The following is a 23,143-nucleotide window of genomic DNA, read 5'->3' on the forward strand; positions in this document are numbered from 1 at the left end:
GAGGTCACAATATATTTATGTGAATTTTTTCAAAGCCTGAGTGTCTCAATTGTTTCTCTTCTATTACTAATTACAATGCTGTCGTTGGGTTTCATGGGCTCTTCTAGTATTAAAAATAATATATACCTATATGGTTTATTCAAATCATTCTATAAAAATAAATAAAAATACAAGCAAATAGTAACAAATAAGAATCTCACCTTATCATTATAGGCGACAGGTATTTCAGGTAAGAGAGCGCCAGCAATGCCACCTGATGATGAACACGGAGGTCTCGGCGGAGGAACAGGTGCCTGGAATAATTGAATAGTATTAGTATTTTGTTAATTGTATTAAAATATGACATTTCTCAAACAAACTATTTTGTGATGTAAAAATATCAAAAGTAGGTAAATTCTGACCTTATAAATATTCCTACCGGACAATGTAATGATTATTAGTTTATTTCAAGCTAAAGAATGAATACATTATACATAACATTATAAAAAATAAGATAATGATAGAGAAATAGAGAATAAAAATTTTAATTTATCAAGGATAACACAATTATTATAAGACATGCTTCTATGAAATAGCATAATATGTATGGAAATTATTTTTAATGAAAGAATGGATGTCATGCATTAAAGAAAACAACCAATAATTGATGACTAAAAATAATGATGTGTATAATAAAACATTTACTAATTGGTATTTTGAATAATTTCTTGATGTTGATTATCTTACGCGAACGTGGGAAATGGATGCTTTGTAAGTAGGCATAATAAATGGTTGTATTACGTATGTTGTCATTGAATAACCATCACACCGAGAATAATATGAAAAATACCACACAAAAAAAACAAATATTAAAATAAAAGCATGCAAAAAAATCAAGGGGGAGGAACTTTAAAATAGAAATAAAATAAATTTCTATTTGATAAAATATAACACCCAATAACGAAGTTGTAAAAACTTATATAAACAAAGATGTTGAGTATACTTCCTCTATGATAATACCTACTTTACAAATCGCTAAAGGCAATTGCTGATTCACTTTAGTGGCACACGTAGTATGCAAAAAATAGTAAATGTGGTAATAATTTAACAGGGTTTGTTTGAAGATTAGTGGTCCGTATTTCATACATTCAGAAGGTTCTATCTATATACAAGTAAGATTTAAGTAGTCAACATCTTTGAAAATAACCTACAGTATTCAACAAAATATTGCTGGTTTACCAACGAAATTACCATATTTGTGCGCAAACGAAAAACAGTGATAAGTTAAATAATATGCCAAATTGACTATAATGCATATTATATGCATAGAATCAACGCCTCTATGGCTCTGAATTATTAAATTCAACATTTAAATGCAAGTTCTAACCCAAAATTGTCTAAAGCCCAATTTTCTTTCGGCTCTCCTGAAAACAGTTACATTAAACTTATCCCCCTTTTCCTATCGCACACAGAAATATAAATAGATCATAGTTAATCATTGTACAAGCTATTAGATTAGATGATAATAATTGATGCGTAAAATTTATTCGAAATGATGCATCATTGAACTTTTAGTCAGATTATTTTAAATCTACATAACAAAAAATCAAATTTTATTAAGAATGTTTCAAAATGTAAAAGCAGAAAAAAAATGATGTTGGAAACCGTAATACTTTCACAAAATTGGGCAATGGTATAAGTATATAATAAATATATTATAATCTGTATGATATATTATTTGTTTTTATATTCAATTAAAAAATATGTATGATCATAATATATTATAATTATTTACACTTACATTTCGATTTTGACAACTACGAGATAAGGCCACCAGTTTTGGCTGGCAAATTTTGTGCTCAGTTTGTATAAAGATTGATTATAATTTATCTAATTGATTTAAATTGGTAGCAAATTTTTTTCCAATATAAAATATTATGTGATGCAATTTTTCCTTTCGAAATCCTCCAGCCTCTGAGTATGATAGATTTGAAACAATCATGCCATAAGAATGTATTTTTTATTACAATTTAAACTAAAGTCTTCTATCCACTGTTGGTTATCCAATTGTAATTTAAATAATACCAAATAACTTAGGGCTCTATCCATAGTCATACTTCAGTATTATGGAATGTTATTTAACACATTCTCATTGCATGCAAGGCAATAACGCATGTCCTCTTTATAACATAAGTATGGCTATGCATAAGGCATTATGATAAAGATTAAATAATAAATAGTTTCACACCGTAATCTGAAACAAAAATGAAGAAAATCATACCACAACACCCAAATATGAATTTGACAGGACGAGCATGAGACGAAACGAAACGATAAAGCCAATGAACAAGCAAGAGAGTGTGTGTTTGAGGAGACACCTGATCGCTGGGTTGGTGCAGGTTTCTCCTGCGGACAGTTGGAATGGGAGACGCAAAGGGCGAGGCCAGCGCCACTCCGTGAGGGACGACGGGCAGCCGGGGGTCCATGAACGACGTTTGCTTCTGATTGTGATCGATGAAGAATTGCTGGTATGGACAACATAGAGAGAAAAGACCCATAACCACGCAGAAATAAATACAACAAGAATATAAGTAATATTGAAAATTGTTAATACGAAACGCAAAAAATACTGCAATAATTTTATTGTATGTAATCACATTAAGCTGTGTATCCACTATGTTCTCGAACCAATAGCGCTTCGCGATCGTTCCTAGTGGATACGTTCTCGCACTCCAAGCATGTACAGTTTGCGAACCACAAAATCCGTTCCGTTCCGAACGCTGTCGGTTTTATAAAGATGAGCACACTGCGTTCATGGACGCCAGTGAACCAGAATGTGTATTGTGTACTTCATGTTAGTGTAACAGAATTGTAACAATAATTCATAATGGAGTGGTCGGAAGAAAAATGTTTGGCTCTCATCGAACTATATCGAAACAATCCGGTATTGTGGAATCCTCAAAATCTTAATACACAACTTGTCAGCTGAATACAGAACTATTCTAACTCACATTTGAAATATTTTACAAGAGATTTCTTTGAAACAACTTACTGAAATTATGTATTAATTTTATGTATAAATGCATGCATCATATTTTGGTAGGATAATCGATGAAAAAAAAGGTGCTTACACTTGTCTATATAAATAATAAATAACTGAAGTAGACTGTTTCAAAAAACCTCTTCTGTAAAATATTTCAATGCCTTACAAACTTCAGGAACAAATTTGCTGATTGCTTGCTTCGAAACTTTAAACAAATATTGCAGACTAGTAAAACTATCACCGGTGGCTAAAAATCCTAAGGTTAAAGCCAGTATTATATTGAGCCAATATGGCCTTTCGGAATTTAATATCTTTTCTATGGATTAATGGAGCTACCAAACTAAGCAAATGTTTAAAATTTGACGAAGAAAACTGCATAAATTTTCTGTAATGCCCACTTAATTCATGAGATTTTAGGTCCAATACCTCAACATCTTAATGCCTGTTTTTGTAGAAATCAGCACGCACAAAAACGAGGAAGGCTTTTATAACATTCAGATAAACATTGCGGAGTGACCGTGTTCGCAAAGCATGTATCCTTTTGAGCGGATACAGGTTTGCGGAACACTATTGGTTCGCGAACATAGTGAATATATAGCTTTATACATCAATCATATAACTTTGAGCGTAATAAGTTCCGTAATTGTACTGTCTGATGAATAAAAAACATAATTGATTTAATTTTATAGAAATATAACATAATTATAAGGTAAAATATATTTTACTAAATGTATCAATTATATATACAGTATTATTGTGAAAATATTAGTATCTATAGTAGAATTTTAGAAAATAAATGGATACGCTAGCATTTAAATAGAATATAATAGGTAGGTAACTATACTGAAAATTTAAAATGCTGTATTAAAAAAGTGATTCATTTGTAATAAATCCAAAAATTACTTTGTCATAATCGTGAATACGATATTTTTGTGTAATTTTAGATGTTTTTATAATTTGTATGTATTTCCTGACTATCCTCTCTTAGATTATTTGACATTAGAAATAACAAAATCTACATAATATGTAGAAGAGAAGGAAGGACATTGGAAATTTTCAACACAAATATTGCTTGTATTTTGATAATATTTATATCAACGGTTACTCCAATTAGTGACGTCAGTTACTGATTTCACTGCAAAATATATAGCAATACATACTAATAAGAAAAGTTAATATTATTAAATGTTAGTTATATACCTAACTAATTATTGTCCTTAGCAGAAATAATTTCAAAAGTAAAGTCATCATTATTATCCTTATTTTTCAATACACATAGAATCAAGTGAAAGATTGTAATTGATAGATTAGACATATTTCTTCTATTTGACGGGTTGCCCATTATATAGTAAAAAAATATTAACTTTGAATATTCACTTGTTCACTGCTGTCAAACAGATGATCCGGAACCAATTCACATTCAAACTTAATGAATGCATTCTTGGCTATTCGATGCATACTACAATATTGTTTATCTAAAATAGCAATGTCTTAAAAAATGCAGGTAGTGCGTTGCACTTGCATGGTATTAGTGGAGCAGCCACTGGTTATATAGTATAATATCAAGCAGAATACAGTAATGCTCAAAGGTAGTAACACCAGATTGGACATACCCACTATTGGCAGAACTGACTGTCTCGTTATAAGCCATTGTGCGTGCCTAATACTACAAGGTTCTAAGTGTTTATTTTAGAGAAAACAAAAGTAATGATGAAAAAATATTCTAAACTGCCTCATTGTTACTTATGTTTTGACAAAAATGAACACTTAGAACCTTGTAATTCTGCAATGGCGATTGGTCGGAAAACAATAATGTTTAAGTCGTATTGAAAGTATATGAAAACTTTCTATTGCAAAACTGAGATTCCACATTTCTCGCAAATGTCTGCCAATGCTGGCATAGTCTTACTAATGACGGAGAGCCAATAAGAGGCAATCGACTTTGTAGTTTGAAGGTTTTTAAAGATCACCACACGGATGGATGGGCGAAGCTTACATTCTATCCCAGGGAACTGTAAGTGTCTAAACCTTTTATTAAATAAAAGGTTTCTTTTATTTTGTTAACTGTCAATTCATGGTGGAACTGCATTGTATTGTTGTTTTTATTTAATAAAACGCAATTTTTTATAGTACTTATTCCACTTTTAATTAATATATTAGGACCGGTTTCGTCCGCCTCAGTGGGACATTTTCTACTTTCAGTACAACAACAATAAATAAAAGGTTATTATATTATACCAATTTTATTTATCATACCCACTGCTTCGTTCGTAAATTTTTTTATAAAATCATTACACGGATAAACTCAATTATGAAGATTTTAAATAATCACAAAGTTAAATAGTTTACCTTTCCATTCCTATCAAACTTGGTCTCCCAGTTATCGGGCAAATCTCTGGTGATGTCTGCGAAGATATTAACTAAAGCCACCAGGTCACGGTTGTGTTGATATCGGTCGAATGAAGTGGCGTCTCTTCTGATTTTCGAAATCATATGCTTCAGTGTGCTATTGCGATTGTAAAGTGAAAGGGCGTCCTGAAAAATAAAGTAAAACATTAAAAATATAATTTAATTCTATAAATTACTAAATAAACCTAAATATGTATATAGGGTGTTTTTTAGAGGTATAGAACTTGAAAATGAAATATAACACATAAAAATCTCGGTAATGGCCATGGAATTAGCTTTATTGGAAAGATAATTTAATGTCATTAGTGTTTAAATATGATTTCGGGCATATGGCTGCTTCAAAGAAAGCGCAATCTGGAAGTCCAATTTTCAACCACTTTTTCGAGCAGCTGGGACCGTATATTGGCAATTGATTGTGGCGTGCACTGTGTGGCATGTTACGCCGTTTTGTTGAAGCCACAGCTCTTCCACATTAATGGCATTCAATAGGGGAAGGAAAAAGACAGTAATCATGGATCAATAGCGATATCTATTGACTGTAATGTTCTGGCCGGTATCATTTTTGTCATCATCGGTAAGTTTCGCGAACTGAACCACGATTTTCGAAATAAATTTGCACAATTTACAAGCTTTGTTCTGGGATAAGTCTATTCATGGTAAAATAGCAAACGAAACTGAGCACGAATCAGCTGGCAGCTGTCAAATTGGCTGTCGTTGGATGCCAATTCGAAAAACAAACCTCTAAACAAACACAAACAAAGTCTAAAAGATAATTTTTTAAATATAAAATATTTTATTTATATTACTTATTAGCGATCGCCCACGACTTCATTCACATGAAATTCGGAAAGAAAGTGTAGACAGATATAATAAATGTATTCAATTATGGTCTCTCCTCTTGATGAAAATCTACTAAAAGTGTACTAAACTGGTACCAATGTGGTCTTCAAGCTCAATTCAGTTTTGAAAAACCTTTTTGACAGCGCTCGAAATGGAAAATTTTACGAACCGGAGCGCTCATTAACTTTCTGAAAATACCTATTAACATAGTTATCTAATATTGTGTGTTTTCTAAAAATAAGTGTGTTAGATTTTTTTTATATAACTACCCTAGCTCAAACGGTAAAATTATTTTTTCCACGACAATGTTGCAGATTTTACAACCCGGAACGGCGCTCCGGTACATTTTGAGCCCTGCTTTTTGTGTGATAAAGGTCAATAAAACATATCTACTCCGGAAAAGTTTGTGGGACCTTATAAATAATTTAAATTGTCGACTGTAAAGGTAATTATTTGAATACCTGATCCATATGAAGTATGGAGTAGAAATCTGGTCTGCAGAGTAAAGCAACGGCTGGATGAGGTTGGCGGGGTTCTCGGGGGTCTCTTCCGGGGGCAGGAGGAAAGGGAGGTGATGCAGGTGGAGGAGGAGGCGCAGACGAAGGGACGGGACTTCCAGGCGCTTCGCATGACGTCGTAGGTTCATCCGACACGTCAAATTGACGAGATGTGATTGTCCGTCTGATACTCTGGTATCTGAAAATAAAATTGGTCAACATGGTTCAGTTCAACAATTTTAAAATATCCAAATCGTTTAATTAAACTACAACAACAAAATGTTACTTTATTGTTATTCGACTATTAAAATGAAATAGCTTATCGATGCAGTTACACAAAATTTCGTTTCTTTTCACTAGTCTTGGATCCACATTAAAAGGGTATATATACATTTAAGGGCACTGGGACAACTGGACGCCAGGACAAGTGGGCCTGTTGAATGAAATAACGTTCAATAATGAAACAAATCGACGTTTGTTACGATTTGATACAGAAAGTAGACGTGGAAGTTTAATAAGTTTCTATCTACTACTTAGTAGTTTTAATTGATTTTGCTCTTAACATAATGTTTTTTATTATTAAAATGACAATTATTATAAATTGAAATTTTTCAATAACCACATAATTTCATAAATAATATTGAAATAATTAATCATCCTAAACCTACTATAAAAAATCTTTGAAAAAAATACGATGCACAATGCGCCAATATGCTTTACCAATTTGTTGAATAAAAGAAATAATTTATTATATTATAAAAAAGTAGTAGCAGTTTTTGTCAACTCCTTTTAAGTCAAAGTCAACCAATCTAATCAATCTGTGGGTATATTCCGTACTTATCGACCGCTAAAGTTATAGATATTATCAAACTTAGGGTAGGTTTGTATCAAGTATTAGCACTTATTGTAACAATTACAATACGTTGGTTGTAATTGCTGCAATAAGCGTTACATTTTAACAGCGCCTCTCTTGCTGCTGTTAAAATATAGCACTTCTTGCAACAATACAACCAACGTATTGTAATTGTTAGAATAAGTGCTAATACTTTGATACAAACCTACCCTAAGTTTGATAATATCTATCACTTTATCACTTTAGCGGTCGATAAGTATAGAATAGACCCACTGATAAGACGTGAATGTAATAGTTGTAACACATTTAAGTTACTCAGTTATTGATGCTTGAATTCAAAAGTTTTTATTTTAAGGTAAGTTGGTAATCATTATTCTTGAATAGTTCATGAATATTTGCTTTTTATAAGTTAATTAATAAAGATACAACCTTCTTCAAATATTTCATTATACATTCGAAGCAAGATGCGGTGACTGCACTTTAATTGGTATTTTTTCTATTCATGACGGCATTATTACTTATTAAAACTAACCTTCTATCAAGCTGTCGTCTTTGGAGTTCGTTACTGGATTGGCGAGGCCTGAGTACGCTGACACTGGGAGACGGGCGAGACCATGTTGTAGTTCGATTTATGTGGTCGATATAAAACAGCCGACCGTGGCTGTCCAAGCGAGCTTCCCATGCTAGAATAATCCAAAAACACACTACTTATTAAGGTCTGCAAATTGACCCTAGTTATGCACAGTATTCTTATGAGGACTAGGAAGATAGATAGGTACATTATTTTAATTAAACTATTAATCTAATCGCTTATAGGTAGGGCCGTCGTATAGATACAGTGAAACCCCGATTTTACGATTTTCAAGGACCCAGTAAAAAAATGATAAATGCAGGATGCCTATATAAAAAAAAATAAAGAAAAACTCATTTTTCTCCTGGATTTTTTCGACGTCTTGAATTATTTTCAGTTTCTCAGCTAGAGTTCTAGTTTTCTTCATGGGGGCATTTTAATTGCGACTTATAAAACTTCGTGATACGAGATGCGAGGCAAGCCTGAGCGTTGACCGACCTGTGCAAACAAAGCGAACGCGACTGAAAGGTCTGTAATAGTCAATGACATTATTAATGGACGACGCACTCAATACAGTAGCTAGCAAGTAAATTAGCGCATTCGCATGTATAGGTAGACGTCACGCAATTTCCATTATGCGATATCACGCATCGGGAATTTATAGCAATATGACCTTTATTGTTATGGCGTTAGAGCAGTGTTCCTAATGTCAATGTACACTTGAGCGAATCCGTTCGAACCGAACCATTCGGCAGACCCAACAGGAATTTATAGCAATATCACCTTTATTGTAATGGCGTTAGAACAGATTATGCCATTCGGCAGACCCGACAATAAAGTGAGTGTCATTTTCTTTTCCAGATGATTCGTCCATATTAATGTCATTGGTAATAGTCTAAAATATTCAACAAAAACGGTCAATCGGGATAATATTTGTGACGGGACCATAATATTTAGATGATAGATCGAGGAAAACAATAAATCGGGGAACGGTTAATGCGGGAAAACGATTAATGCGAGAAAGGTAGATCGGGGTTCCACTGTATTGGTAGTGTATCAGAAGAAAAGTATTGCAACTTGGTAATATTATAAAAGATCCAATGTTCTCTAGAGACCAATAATCATGATTCATGATGTAATACCGAATTTATATACCTACATAGTGCACAATCTAACAAAAATTGAAACAAAAATCTAGAATTAGGAGCGAAAAGTTTTGAAAATTGTATTGGTTCAATCTCACCCCATTTCATGCTACATATGTACAAGGTTATCCAACTCGTGGTACGAATGTCACTGTCTTGTTATATTTTGGCGAACATGGCGAATCTTTGTCAGTTGTACTGCGAAAATTATGATCAGAGTTCGATAGAAATTAACGCCAGAAGGCTATATTAATATTCCAGCCAGTGGTTCAGAGAGGCCGAAGAGACAGAAATTTCGATTCCAAAAAAATCGCAGAAACTTGGTCCCTCATCCGGAACTTTATGGTGAATTTTTCATAAAGACCTTCACCTACACACAAGATCCAACTCACGCAAGAACTAAAGTTAACAAGTAGTGTCATAGATTCGCCGATTGGGTCTTGGAAGAGCAGGAAAATTTTGCATTAAAAAATTAATTCGTGTTACTAATCACACAGCTAGGATTGAATTTTTTGTACACATCGACTCAAAACAACTGCTGGCAAATTATTAACTTCAAAGCAGTGTAAGTATATAGATCGATATATTATTAATTTAGATTACTATTACATTTATTGGCGAACAGCAAATAAAATATATATTAAAACAAAATATTTTCTATTTCACTAATATTTTAGTGTATTGACAATGACAGCATTTGAATATTTTGACTATGGAAAAAGTCAATAAATAAATGAAAAATCAATAAATAAATGAGATATTTTTCATGAAAAAGTAAATAATTTCTGGCCAACAATTTTAACTAATTCTCAAGATACATTTTCGAGGCAAGGAAATAGATTATAATATCATGATTTGCCTTTGGTATTGGTAAAGTAGCTAGATTTAGTAGTGGAGTTGTGAGGTCGTTTCAGCGGGTGAGCAGGGTATGGAAAAACTACCCAAAGGTAGATAAAAAAGTCAAAAATATGATCTGAATAACATCCACACTATTTCATCCTTCCATTTGAAATGACCTTCCAATCCCACAATTAAATACTGGGCTATCATTGCGTGTTGTTTCTTCTCCTTCATTCCTTCATATTTCGGGCTCGTTGCAGAGGCCATTGCCAAGAGATAAAGTGTGACAATTTACTGTTAGGTATATGAATAAAGAATTAAACGTAGGCCTATTGCGTCGTGGGTCCCAAGTTCGAATCCTGGGTCTGGCAAGTACACATATTGTTTTTTCAATCTGTGTATGAGTCAGAGTATGGACCTAATAGCAAGTGGCCGACATCCATTTTTCATAAAAACAAAATCTGTCAATACAAACCTCCGCCCTGTGGAGGACCATAATATGATCCTATTAGGATCGGACATTGTCGAAAGAAAAAGAAGTATGAATGCAACGTTCCCAAAATACCAAGAAAGGAACACACGTTGATAGTCCAATTGTGGAAAGATGTATATTATTGATGATTTTGGTAATCCAATCTTGCTCACAAAAATAAACATTATTAATTTATTATACATGTATGTAAGTACCTATGTAAAAAAATTACATCTCTTATTCTTTAACTTAATTATGAAACATAATAGTGTTTTGGCTTACATGGAGGTAGAGGTTCTTCACAGTCTGTAAAATTTCGGCTATGTGATCCGTTGGCGACTTCAGCAGACAGGGGCAAATGACGATTAATTCTCTCTGGTATAGATGGCAGTCTCGTACTGGTAATGTGTCTCAAGGGAAGCGGTACATTACTGCAAGAAGAATCAGTTGAATCATTCCTTCCTAAACCGTTCGATCTGGACTCTCTGACCCTCATATCGACACTAACGGCGGCTAATTCATTTGATCTAACATCTGGAGCCCGACGATCCAACATGAAATCACCGAGGCCTCTAAAGTCCATATTCGGCGATCGTATCTCAGATGTTCTCAATTCGGTCATGCATTCAGGAATTCTCAAATCAGTCACTGGCCGTAATTCGTTGAATGTCGTGTCCAACGGCCGAATATCTGCATGCTTTATTTCAGGAGAAGCGACCAGTTCGGGTTGATGCGCTTTCAAACCGGGCGGTCTCATTATATCCGGCGGCGGAACCGGCCTATTTCGTCTCGCGTGATGTGTCGGAGTGGGAGGGCACTGCAACGGATGACCGGCTACTCTTGCAAGGGCTCTCGGGTGAGGCCTAGCGAGGGGGCTTCCGTCGCAAGCTGATTTATTAGGAGTGTCATTTAAATTGCTTCTGCTAAGTACACTATGCTTTGGAGTGCCATCATTGATTATGTTTGGTTTCGGTAGTCCGTTTGAATTGTTTCTAGCAAGAGAAAAATGTGGCGATTGAGGCATTGTGACAGGAAAAGTGCTACTGCACTGACTCCCTTCCGTCGCTTCTCCGTAGCTCATTGGAGGCTGTTTTGAGGAATGCGCCTGGTCGAATAATAGAGCAGAATTTAATGTAGCATTTTTATCATTAAGATTATTGAATGTTGCGTCATCTTCAAAATTCAAATGTGGAGCAGCAGGACTCTCTGCGGAGGCTTCAGAGGATTGTACTGAATCACTTGCAATGTTACTGCAAGTGTTGGAAGTCTTACATGCCGTGTTTGATAATTGTCTAGTTAACGGTTTATGACTCTTAATACTAGAAATTTGTTTAACCTCAATTTGATTTTTATTCTCATCTTCTAATTCCGGCTGTAAACTTATATTTTCTAAAAAATTGTTCTGCGCTCTCTCTTGAGATTTAAAATGGTTCGGAGTAAGATTTTGCGCTTCGAGTGAGCTGGCCGCATTACTGATTTCATGTTTCGGAGTATCATGATTGATAAACGGATTAGTTTTCTTTGCGAAAACTGTCGTGATGTAGTTATCGGTTCCGATGTTCTTCAGTGGAAGAGGTTTAGACTTCATGGGCAAGTTGACATCCAACGGGATATCCAGAGAGCGTTTATTAGTTAAAAGTTTATGAGATACATGCGTGGACGTCGATTCACATAAACTTCCATCAGTTTCCGGTGTAGCAAGCGGTGCAACCTGTTCTTGCGTTTGCAGGAATGGATCGAGAGAAGAAGGCAAAGGCGTAAGGGCCGGTTGAGTATTCTGCATATAAAATTCACCCGGTACGAAATCTGTAACGGCGTCATTACTAAAGACATTCTCCATATGCGAATTAGACAAAAACTGCTCGTCGATATCAATTAGTTCAAAGTTAAAGGTATCTTCAGGTTTACTCATCTTCTTGGGTTTTTGATGTCGGAAGACTTGCGGAGGAGGAATAGCGTGCGAACGTTCCAAAGGTCTGTGGGTGAGTCGTGGCGGCAGAGGAGGTGCAGAATCTTCTCCTTGACCCATGTTAATAATATTTTCGGTATCGTAGACAAACTTCATGATCTTGCAGGGGTTTTTAGGAGACCAAATCTTATAATATTCAGAGCCTGGTGATCGCAGTCCGCCGTTCATCTTGACTTTTTTCTTGACTCCGTTGAGAATTTCACCGTCGATGTTAGCTAATGGGATACATTTCTTCTTGACACCCGAGCATCCGGCCGACGTCGCTTCCGCAGGAGGTAATGTTACATTATTTGGCTTCTTATCGGAAAAAAAATCATTTTTTCGTTCAGGTATCACAGATTTTGAAGATTCATCTAATGTTTTATTGCTAATTAAACTAAGATTACTAGCAGGTAATAGCGGTACGGCACTAATTTTTTTATCCGGTACTTCTGGCGCGGCAAAATTTGCAAAATTAATTCGAGATTCGTTACACGGTTCGGCACCGCCTGCTATTTCACTAATTGAGCATTTGTTCACTGTTTTACTAAGGTCTTTTATATCTACACAATCCTCGAACGATTCATTATCGGCACAATTGAAAAAGAAGTCTGAATAGATAACGTGAGCACTTTTAGAATTGGATAAATTCGGAGGTCCGTATAGACTCTCGTGAGCCGTGTCGGGCTGGTCTTCCAAATCACCGATGTTGAAGCTCGATGACTGAGCGATGCACTCCACTGGCTGTCCACTGAAGTAACGAAAGCAGAGGAGTTTCTCGCATTCTGAAAACAGATATAGAAAAATATTATTATGTGATGTATGAATTTGCACTCAGAGTACCAGTAAATTCGCCCTTGGGTTGACTCTAGATGTAAGGGTATCTTTATCTAAAAGGGATTTATTCAACCCTACATACCTAAGTAAATGCATTTAAATATTTTTACATTACAATATGAATTTTGCAGATGAGGTCTATTTCACTACCAAGGTGAAAATATTATAATTAATATATAGCAGTTACAAAGCTGCCTGCTGAAGATGGGTAGGCTATGGTAGATAACTGAAAAAAAAAATTTCAGGACTTGAATTTGAATTTTGTTCATCTTCAGTATTTTACTGGACAAAAAATATTATATTATTTTAACTTTTTATAGTAGATGTCACGAAAAAATGACAAAACTAATGGTCAACCGCGATTCGAACATGGGCTAGAAAATTCTACCGTCGTTGAGCATTTTGACCGTGGGACCATTTGACATTGAATTGAACAGGCTTAATTTTTTTTATTTTTGACCATGTCCGATCGTAATAAGATCATATGGGTCTCCACGGATCCACGGGCCACTTCGGTTTTTACGAGAAATTGATGTTAGCCACTTGCCCAACCTATTAGTTCCATACTCTGACTCAAACACCAATTGAAAAACAATATGTGTATTTACCAGACCCACGATTCGAACCTGGGACATTCTGGGTTCGGCCATTGTAGGCTAAAATACCTATGGCCTCAGTTCACGTGATAGTATGACACTGGTTTTGACATTGTGTGTATTTTTTACAATAGGTGTGTAATCATTTGTATGCTTGCATGCGAGAAATGTTTGAAATTACTTGCAGTTCTTTTTTGATTGTATTAGTGCCATAGCTGATTATGCTGTGCCATGTACGTATCAGTCTGCTCGCTAAGCAAGCGGACAATCAGCTCATAATACATACCGACAGGTGTTGTTGGCAAATTATATCATTTTTGTAGAATATAAAATAATGAAGTTATCAATTAAATACCTTAATAAGCAATAAAAAATGATTTTTCTTATGAAGGAATGCTTTTTTAGTTAATAACTTAGTATGGAGTCTTTGCCACTACTATATAGTATAGATACAGATGGCAGATGAACTTCGGGTAATGTAAATCTTGTGCAATGTTGAATTCAACTTTTACAATATGATTGCACATTCATGCAATGCCTACTACTTCAATGATATAAGGCTTTTAAAAGATAGCCGGTATACCAAGAGACCTTGATCAAAAGCAAAATGCATATTATTCTGATTATTCATAGTGCAGCCTTGTTGGTGGTAGTAAGGTTGGTCTTAAACTTTGGTATGACATCAAACCGATTGGCGATTTTATTTACCTTGATGTGTCAGCTTGGGCTGGCCAAGCAGCCACATGACGGTGTTGGAGCATGCACCTTCCGTCTGGGCGGGATTTGGCTCCACTCCTCTGGAAGCGTGCAATAGGATACTCGAGCTCGGATCGCAGATATCTGAAACACAAAATTAAAATATAAAGTGAAAAATATGATAACATTGATACCTCCACGTTTCTACGTGTTTGGAGGACCCTTTTAGGGTAAAGTACGAGCGAAGATATGGATGCCACATTCATGTTTTTTATAGTCCGCCAAGCCAAAAGTCCTTCTATCGCTGCTCCATTAAATAAAGTGCGCTGTACTTTTATTAATTAACAAAACGAAACATAAGAAGTACGTATTTAAAGGACACCTAAAGAAATAATTTTTGTTTTTAAAACGATACCGTAACGCGAAAGGGAAAGTTAGGTAGGTATAACATTTCGACGGCGCGGAAATTTAAATTTAAATTTTTACTAAAATTTTGAATCGTAGGTACTTAGTAAACCTCCCGTAGTTATTAAGCTGAGAGAAAGCAGGTTATTTTGAAACAATTTTTACCTGGGGTAGCGATTAGGTCCAAAGTATGCAAAGTCGATAGCCGTAGGCGCATAGGCGGGTTGGGTTAACCTGCGAAAAGCACTTCTGGGAAATGCGTTGGTGACCGTGCGTCGGACGCATGTAATCTAATTATTGTAGATAAATAGTTCCGACTTTCGATCTATTAATTCTAAACGAATTATTAAAGCAACGTATCCAGCATATTAAATTATTTTTTTAAAATCGAATAGCGTAAGTCCCATTTCGGGGGCATACCTACAACTAGTCTAAAATTGATGAACAAGGTTTCTTCGCCTGATCTGATCGGCCAATCAGGGAGGTGCGAGATTCGCGCCTAATCCATCTAAGGATACGAGGGGTCGAAAAAGGGAGAAGGAAGCAGTTAGCCGAAGCCTCCGATATGTGACGGACTTCGTGTCCCGTTGATCCTTAAATTTTAATTGCCACAGCCACGGCGCCCATCATTAACAAATTTAGGGCTGTTGCAAAATTATAACCTTAAAACTTGTAAAAGTTGTGTAAAACTTAATAATTGTATCCTGTGTATTGATATTGCGTATCTGTGTGTATAGCGAGTAACCTTTTTTGTGAACCTAAACTGTTAAAAACAAAACTTTGTGCTACGAACAACGTGTGTTTCATTGTGAATATCCACCATAATCAACTGTCAAAACCTAACCTTACACTGAACGTCCTCTACTAAACCAAAAGCCAGCTTCGCTTGACCGCCCTGAACAATTTACATCACTGAGCTAGTCGAAGGGTGGAAGCTGGTCGTGTGACTCACACGTACCGACCGACGGCACGCTACCAGGGCGTCATTAACGTCAGGTCGACCGGAGAGTCGAGTGCGGAGGTCGGATCGGGCTATGCGGCCCCGACTCCCCTCCATACCCGGACTTCCGGGGTGTCAACATAATATAATTATTATTTTTATATTTACATACAAACTTACTGCCTTTACTTCTACTTTCGTATTTTATATTGCTTGTCATTACATTGTAATTAAGTATTTTTTATTTATAATTTTAGAGTGTATTTCATTATGTATTATGGCGCATTACCAAATACCTGTAATGCCATATTACTTTTTTCTAATAAATAAATAACAGAACACCTTAAATATTTATATAACCAAACCTTTATCTAACCGTGCTATAAATTACATTCCGACCTATGCCTACACATTGCGTTACTAGTTTCACAATATAACCGAATTTTTAAACAGAAGATGCATATCCGATTGTAGTCAATCAAGAAATAACATATTTGTTATGTAAATGTTTCTTGAAACAACTTAAACTATGAAAAAGAAGTGCATATTAACTGAAACATTTTAGAACCTGTCTATGGTAAAATTCATCATTAGGAATCACAGAACGGGGAAGGATAGATACATTTTTGATATAGACAATCTCTTATTAATACGTCATCGTTATAGATGAGGACTTTCCTTCACGCATTTCATAAATTGGGACAATTTTATTCAATTCCGAATTAATCAACAGTGTTCAAATGTTACGAATTTGGTATTTTCGCAGAGTCGGCGTAATACGATCTCAGTCGATAATGAAGTAGGTACTCGTCACAAAAGACATACTTAAATTAAATTATGAGTAGTCGATATCAAATCGTTCAATCAAGCAGTTCACAAATAATCTCTCATTTGAATAATCGTTCATCGAAAACTGTGTTTGTCCGCAATATACATTAAACTATCAAAATAATAAAGCCATACTATCGTGTAATATTAAAATAGATATGAAACAGTAAAGAATCATAAAAAACAGTTCTGTGTTTATTAATCAAATATGTATTCATATAAAATTAAACTTAATATTTGGACATCAAACCAAATTAAAATATCAAACAACTACAAGTGGTGATCCCGACGGAAAGTGATGAACAACTATTCACACGTAGGGTTCTACAGCTCTGGTTGTCAATTATTGAATGTTACATAAATAATTTTACAAAAATAATAAATACTGACGGAAGTGAATCGCAGTGAGTCGACGCAACAAAACGGAGCGAAATTTGCATACGTATGCAATTTTATATGAGGCGCCTTACATCCTACACGGAAGACAAAAAAGGATTGAATATAATGTTCCAATCTGTCCCACTGACTTACTTGCAATTATTATTTAGTAATTTTAATAAGTGTCGATAATGTGAAGCTGTCACCTAGTCTGCTACGCGATGTAATCTTTAAGGCTATAGGTACTTCAGTTGAAGCATGGTCTAAAAAGATCCTGACTAGGCGATGCGCGGATTGTGCAAATGACGCGAGCCGAACGAAATATAATTTGTCATAAAAATTAAACATGCGTCCTTCTAATGTTATGTTTATTATCATATTCGTAATAATAATAGTACATTCATTGACATGTTTTCTTTTTCAAGTAGGTACATGCGGAACGTTTTTTAGTCATCTTTACACGATTTAAGAATATATTCCTCCGACACCATCACAAAACAAATTGATGTGCGAACAGGTCGACTATCACTCTCCGACTGGCGACGACTGCGAAATTTCGTTCCACATACTGTTGAAAATTATTTCCCGTTTCACTTCTGTACGCTTTTAATGTTTTAACCCCCTTACATGTGAATGGATTTACTGGCGACACTACATATTGTCGAGACCATAACAATAAACGTATTATCTTGCATGTTGCAAGACTGCATGCATCGATCAAAAAACTTAACCGGCTTTTGAATTTTCACGCGATAGTTGCAACTTGCATGAAATATGCGCACGCGAAGAATACTGATACTGACAACCTGTCAATAATAGTATCATACAATGAATGACAACAACGCGTCTCGCTTACGCTTGTAGAATGAGTTTGGCGAGACAGTCAGGACTTTTGCGTGTAAACAGTTATTATCGCGATAGTGTTATGCACGGAAATTCACAGCATGCAAATGTTTGCACGTTAACCATCCGTAATATATTATCTTAGTAGGTGATGATGAGAAGCTTGAAGATTATTTTATTATATTATCATACATCACCATGTTCGATCCAAAGAGAATCATAATGGGTCTCCATCATAGAGGTATTAAATTAAAAGAGGGGCAAGGAATCGGCTTTCTCATACAGCCGAATGAAGCAGGCCGACAATAGCCGATAACTTACGAGAAATAGCGACGCGATAAAAAAAAATCAGGGCATCACAGAGGATTTACTTTGGCCATTATAACGTATCCATATAATATAATGTTAACATTCAAATTTTGCCACAAATTGATTACCAGCCCGCCCCACCATACTTTTTCGCCATACTAGCCTGCTTCACCATACTTTCATATAACCTGCCGCCCCTAGGTCTCCATAGAATGGGGTTGTATAATCACATTTTTTCTACGAGAAATGGATGTCCCCGCAACAAAAGCAACAGCTGAAGTTTTGAAAAAAAATATTGCATCATATTATAATCTAGGATTAGAGAATTTATACGAAACCAGGTCAAAGAGGTCAAAGGCGTTGACGAGTTTGGAGGCCCCTTTATGATTTAAAAAACTAAGATGTATTGATGTGAACTTCGTGGAAAATTTCCATTGCTTTAAAAACTTGTAATGATCGTATTCGTTCCTTCGTTTGTCGCCCCTAAAGAACGCATGCCCTGACTACCATGGGATGTCACTGACTATTTATGTCGGATCTCAACAGCCTACCTCCAGCTTTCGTCACTGCTAGGTAGGTAAATTGCATGCCCACTGATTATTTATCAAAATCATCCAAGATTTACGCGAAACCAAGCTTTGTACCATGTCAGCCGTAGTGATTCTAATTATGCACAGAACTGTTTTATTCGGCGCTCTTGTTTAAATTACAATATATTGTATTTCACAGTTGATCTTTTAAATAATTCACCTGTTTCGTTTAAACTTAACTAAACGCTTTTTTGATTTTTTCATAAAATTTAGTATAATGGACATTGATCGAATTTTAAATGTCATGTTTTTTTCCTTTCTTATTATTCTCTTTTTCTGTTTTTATCTTAGATCACCCATATTATTTATAGATTTCAATAATTCTTAACACACTTCATGTAATATAGATATTATCTACTTACTTATAGGTAAAAATGTTACTTTTTTGTCTATAATTCGCTATTCTTCCTCATTTAATTACCACGTTTTTACTAGCTCGTATTCTTTGTTCCAGTACTAATTTTTTCTTGTGTGTCCACTACATTTTTTTTCTTGTTTGTCAAAGATTTGTATTGGACGATTAAGATTTTTAACTAACTTCTCGACTAGCTAGACATTTGAAACTTTTAGAATATGACGACAATGCATTCTTTTAATACTTTTAGCCATGTTTAAGCAGAATTGAATTAATTTTCAGTTAGTTCTGTTTTGTATGGAAAGTTATTATTGTTGGTTGCTAAGGGGGTCCTAGCAACTAAATTATTAATATACGTGCGTTACTATGGAAATCAATATGAAATGTCAAAATGATAATTCAGTATTCTATATGTATTCAGTATTTCTATCAAGTACAATAAAAAGTTTTTATTAATACATAGAATTGTCAAGTTTATAATATGATTCAACAGAAAAATTAAAAACGTGGTATATAAAAAGTTGTTTTTATATTGTAATTATTCTTATGTAATTTCTTTATATGTATGTTCTTACTTTCTATCTTGTTATGCTTAACTATATTATAATTTATATATGGAAACTTTGCTGGTTTCAATAACTTTTCACTATTCTATTTTTAAACATATTTTTGTAATCAAAATGTAACTATTTGTTTTGTTTTTGATAAATTAATAAAAAAAATGAGAGGATAGTAAAATTAAATGTGACTGCTATCGGATGTATAATATTGTTAAACAAAAGATATAGGACGTTGGCACTGTGCGCCGGCCAAGAAGCGGGTCAGCCGCCGATCGATTTGCATTGCAGAGTACGTGTGGACAAATTTGAATGTGTGAACAGTCGAGGATGCATCGATCAACGATCAGCTTCCTGTTTCATCATCGCCGTTTGTGGCCGACAGGAATTTCACATCGGGCGATGCTAATCCGACTGTCGGTTCTCGGAAATCAGAATAAGCAATGGTCATCACGAGGAATGAGGATAATAATTCGGTCCATATGAATTGCATGTAGGATAATAACACGAATTTTGACTGTCCGAATCGCAGGTTGGAGCGGACCCTTTTTTGAGTTGCACCACTCCAGCTCCGCTCCGGGACCTAATACTTACTTCAGCTCCCCGCTCCGGGTATAAAGTTTTAATAGGTATTATAGTATGTAGGTATAGTATAGTAGTAGTTTTGAAATTTCGTCTTTTTTGTTACTTATTAATTCTATTAAACAAAATCCAACAGCAAATCGTCTTTCATTATTTGGATGTTGTGTCAAAAAAGTGAGGTTATTTATATTTCAAATAATTCCTGTGTTGCAAAGTGTGAAATATAATATTTTCATTGGATTTTAGATTTTTTTTTATAATAAAAAAAACATTTGGAGCAGCGGAGCACTGCAAATTTTCGGTGCTCTGGCTCCGCTCCGGGTAAAACACAATTGCTCCACTGCTCCGTGCTCCTACTCTGAGCTCCGCTCCAACGCTCTGCCGATTCGGCAATGTCCAAAGGTAAAATCAAGTGAAAATCTTATTCGATAAGAGATGGGACCTAAATGTATGAAAACTGAACACACATTGAACCACCATAAAATAAATTAGATAACAGTAAACAGCAAATATTGGGACCGAAGTGTATTAAATCTTGAGGTTTTGGCAGTGTAAACCAGTATCACAAAGTGACAAGACAATATAACACAAATTCTGTCATGCTAGAATTAGAATAGGAACAGCTCTTAAATATGAGGATATGAAATCATTTTATGTTCTGTATCTATTTGCCATGATATTATGTATATTTTGTATGGCAGTTATATAATATTTTATTATATCAAAATACATTCATTCCTTTTTAATAAATCCCAAAATACGTAGACAATAATATTTAAAAAGTGGAAAATACACAAAGTATTCGAGTCAATTCCAAACTGCAATCTTAGTTGACGCACTCTTCACCGCAGTATCTACTTTCAACAGGCAGCGGCGATTTTCTTTTGCGCGAAATACGGCAATCGATTCGTCAGAGGATTTCAAAGGGGGCCTCGAAACAGTTCAAACCAGTTATAAAATTATTAAAATATACCAGAATCCTAAAAAAGTTCGTATTTATTACTAACCAAAATTCCCAACAGCAAAGGCGCATTTCTAAAATAAACACTCTAATAAATACGTACTTGTATACAAAATAAATTAGTAAACTATAATATGGTGTCATCATTTTCATCTTCAATAATTATTATTTATAGTTACAGCATGTGTAAAATAAATAGATTGAAATGATTGCTATGTATAGCGAACAACTTAAACTTAAAGTTGCGCAGATTGCTATTTCTTCTACTGTGCACGAATTGCGTAGGGTAAATTTAATTATTATTGTTATTATTTTCGACTGCTCTTAAGTATCTCTATTAAGTACATCGTTTTCTTTCAATCGGCGTCGTTCTAACTAGGTGCGCAATATTTTTGACAGATGTGACACGTTTATTCATAGGTACGTTTTTATTTTACCTATCATCGTGAGGTTCCTCAAAATCAATCAATGACTCGGGCATCCACGTATCTAAACCCGACACTGTCCACCACTGATTCATTCGGTAGGACCGAGAACCTACGATAAAAATGTGACATTTTCCGGTGCTTACGTATTTCCGGTTTACTTGTATAACATTACGGGGTCGATAAAAATGTTCACGAACACAGTGTCGCCGAAGGATTTTTAATTATCGGCTGATTTTGTTTCCTTGATGGCTTTCGCGTATTTTCCACTCGATCATTCAGGAAAATAGACATCGTCCTCGTGGCCATGTCACCACCTCATCATGACTAAGCGAATTCAAGGACGGGGCAAATTAAAATGGAAACATGACATTCGATCACAGTTTTAATGATTTCATCGCGGTGTTTGTGGATAAGCTGCATAACTAAGTCATGAATTCACAATAAATTAATAATTACCCCGTCAAACCTGTACTAATCGATTCCACATAACATAATTATTGAGCAATACTTGTAATGAATAAATTCCATATAGGTAGATACTGTTTAGTGTTCATATCGTCGGTGTTTTGTAAAAAGGGCGAATTAACAAAAAGCTATTTTACAGAAGGAGGATTTTTAACTTTTGACATTTATTTATTAATTACATATACATGTCTAATAAGTTTATAATAAAGCATAGAAAGAATACTGTCCTTATAATAAGCATTATAATATAATATTTTAAAAGGCCTAATATGTCACATTCACTTTTTATTTGTAATACTAAGTGGATAATCATCCTTACGATTATCGTGTTTAAGTACTTTACTGGAGTTGTTTTTTCATTAAAATCTCGATTTCGCCAAAATGGTTGATTCGCTCTTTTTACAGACAAAGACGATATAAATGAAAATCGCAAAGTCAAAAGCAGTAAATAACAGTTTAGATGTGAAGCATTTTTGTATGACTGGGAATGTATCAGGAGCAGTTATCCAAGACTGAAGTCGCCATGCATTCAAATGTGTTTTAACGGAATTTACAAGACTTTAACTTTAACATGAGTACCCGTACCCGTGGGAAAGATGAGCACGCAGAGGTAATATTAAAAATTGTAGGAAGTAACAAAACTGCCGAATAATCATAAAGTGAAGAAATCTTCACGTTGGCAATATAACGCCGCAAATTTTTTAAATGTAACAAAATCGACCTTTGTCTGGTGACCAGGTCGGACGGTCCGATGGGCCCAACAGCTGGTTCAACCG

At 34.9% G+C, this 23,143-nt stretch overlaps 1 protein-coding gene across 4 annotated transcripts in view; it reads right to left on the reverse strand.

The window, feature by feature from the left end:
• Positions 1-23,143, reverse strand: part of LOC147064886 (uncharacterized) — a 303,047-nt gene that overhangs the window by 164,062 nt on the left and 115,842 nt on the right. For 2 of the 4 annotated variants that reach the window (XM_085958183.1, XM_085958185.1), the window contains 7 exons: positions 14,739-14,870; positions 10,932-13,382; positions 8,154-8,304; positions 6,733-6,967; positions 5,372-5,557; positions 2,358-2,504; positions 201-293 (listed from right to left, as the gene is read on the reverse strand). In XM_085958183.1, the coding sequence (XP_085814309.1) occupies positions 201-293; positions 2,358-2,504; positions 5,372-5,557; positions 6,733-6,967; positions 8,154-8,304; positions 10,932-13,382; positions 14,739-14,870 (3,395 nt within the window). The remainder of the gene's footprint in view (positions 1-200; positions 294-2,357; positions 2,505-5,371; positions 5,558-6,732; positions 6,968-8,153; positions 8,305-10,931; positions 13,383-14,738; positions 14,871-23,143) is intronic. The other 2 variants (XM_085958184.1, XM_085958186.1) reach the window with 1 other exon arrangement.

The sequence above is a fragment of the Rhyacophila brunnea genome, unplaced genomic scaffold (assembly GCF_057557595.1).
Source record: "Rhyacophila brunnea isolate RB1 unplaced genomic scaffold, BYU_Rbru_1.0 scaffold_7, whole genome shotgun sequence".
NCBI lineage: Eukaryota > Metazoa > Arthropoda > Insecta > Trichoptera > Rhyacophilidae > Rhyacophila > Rhyacophila brunnea.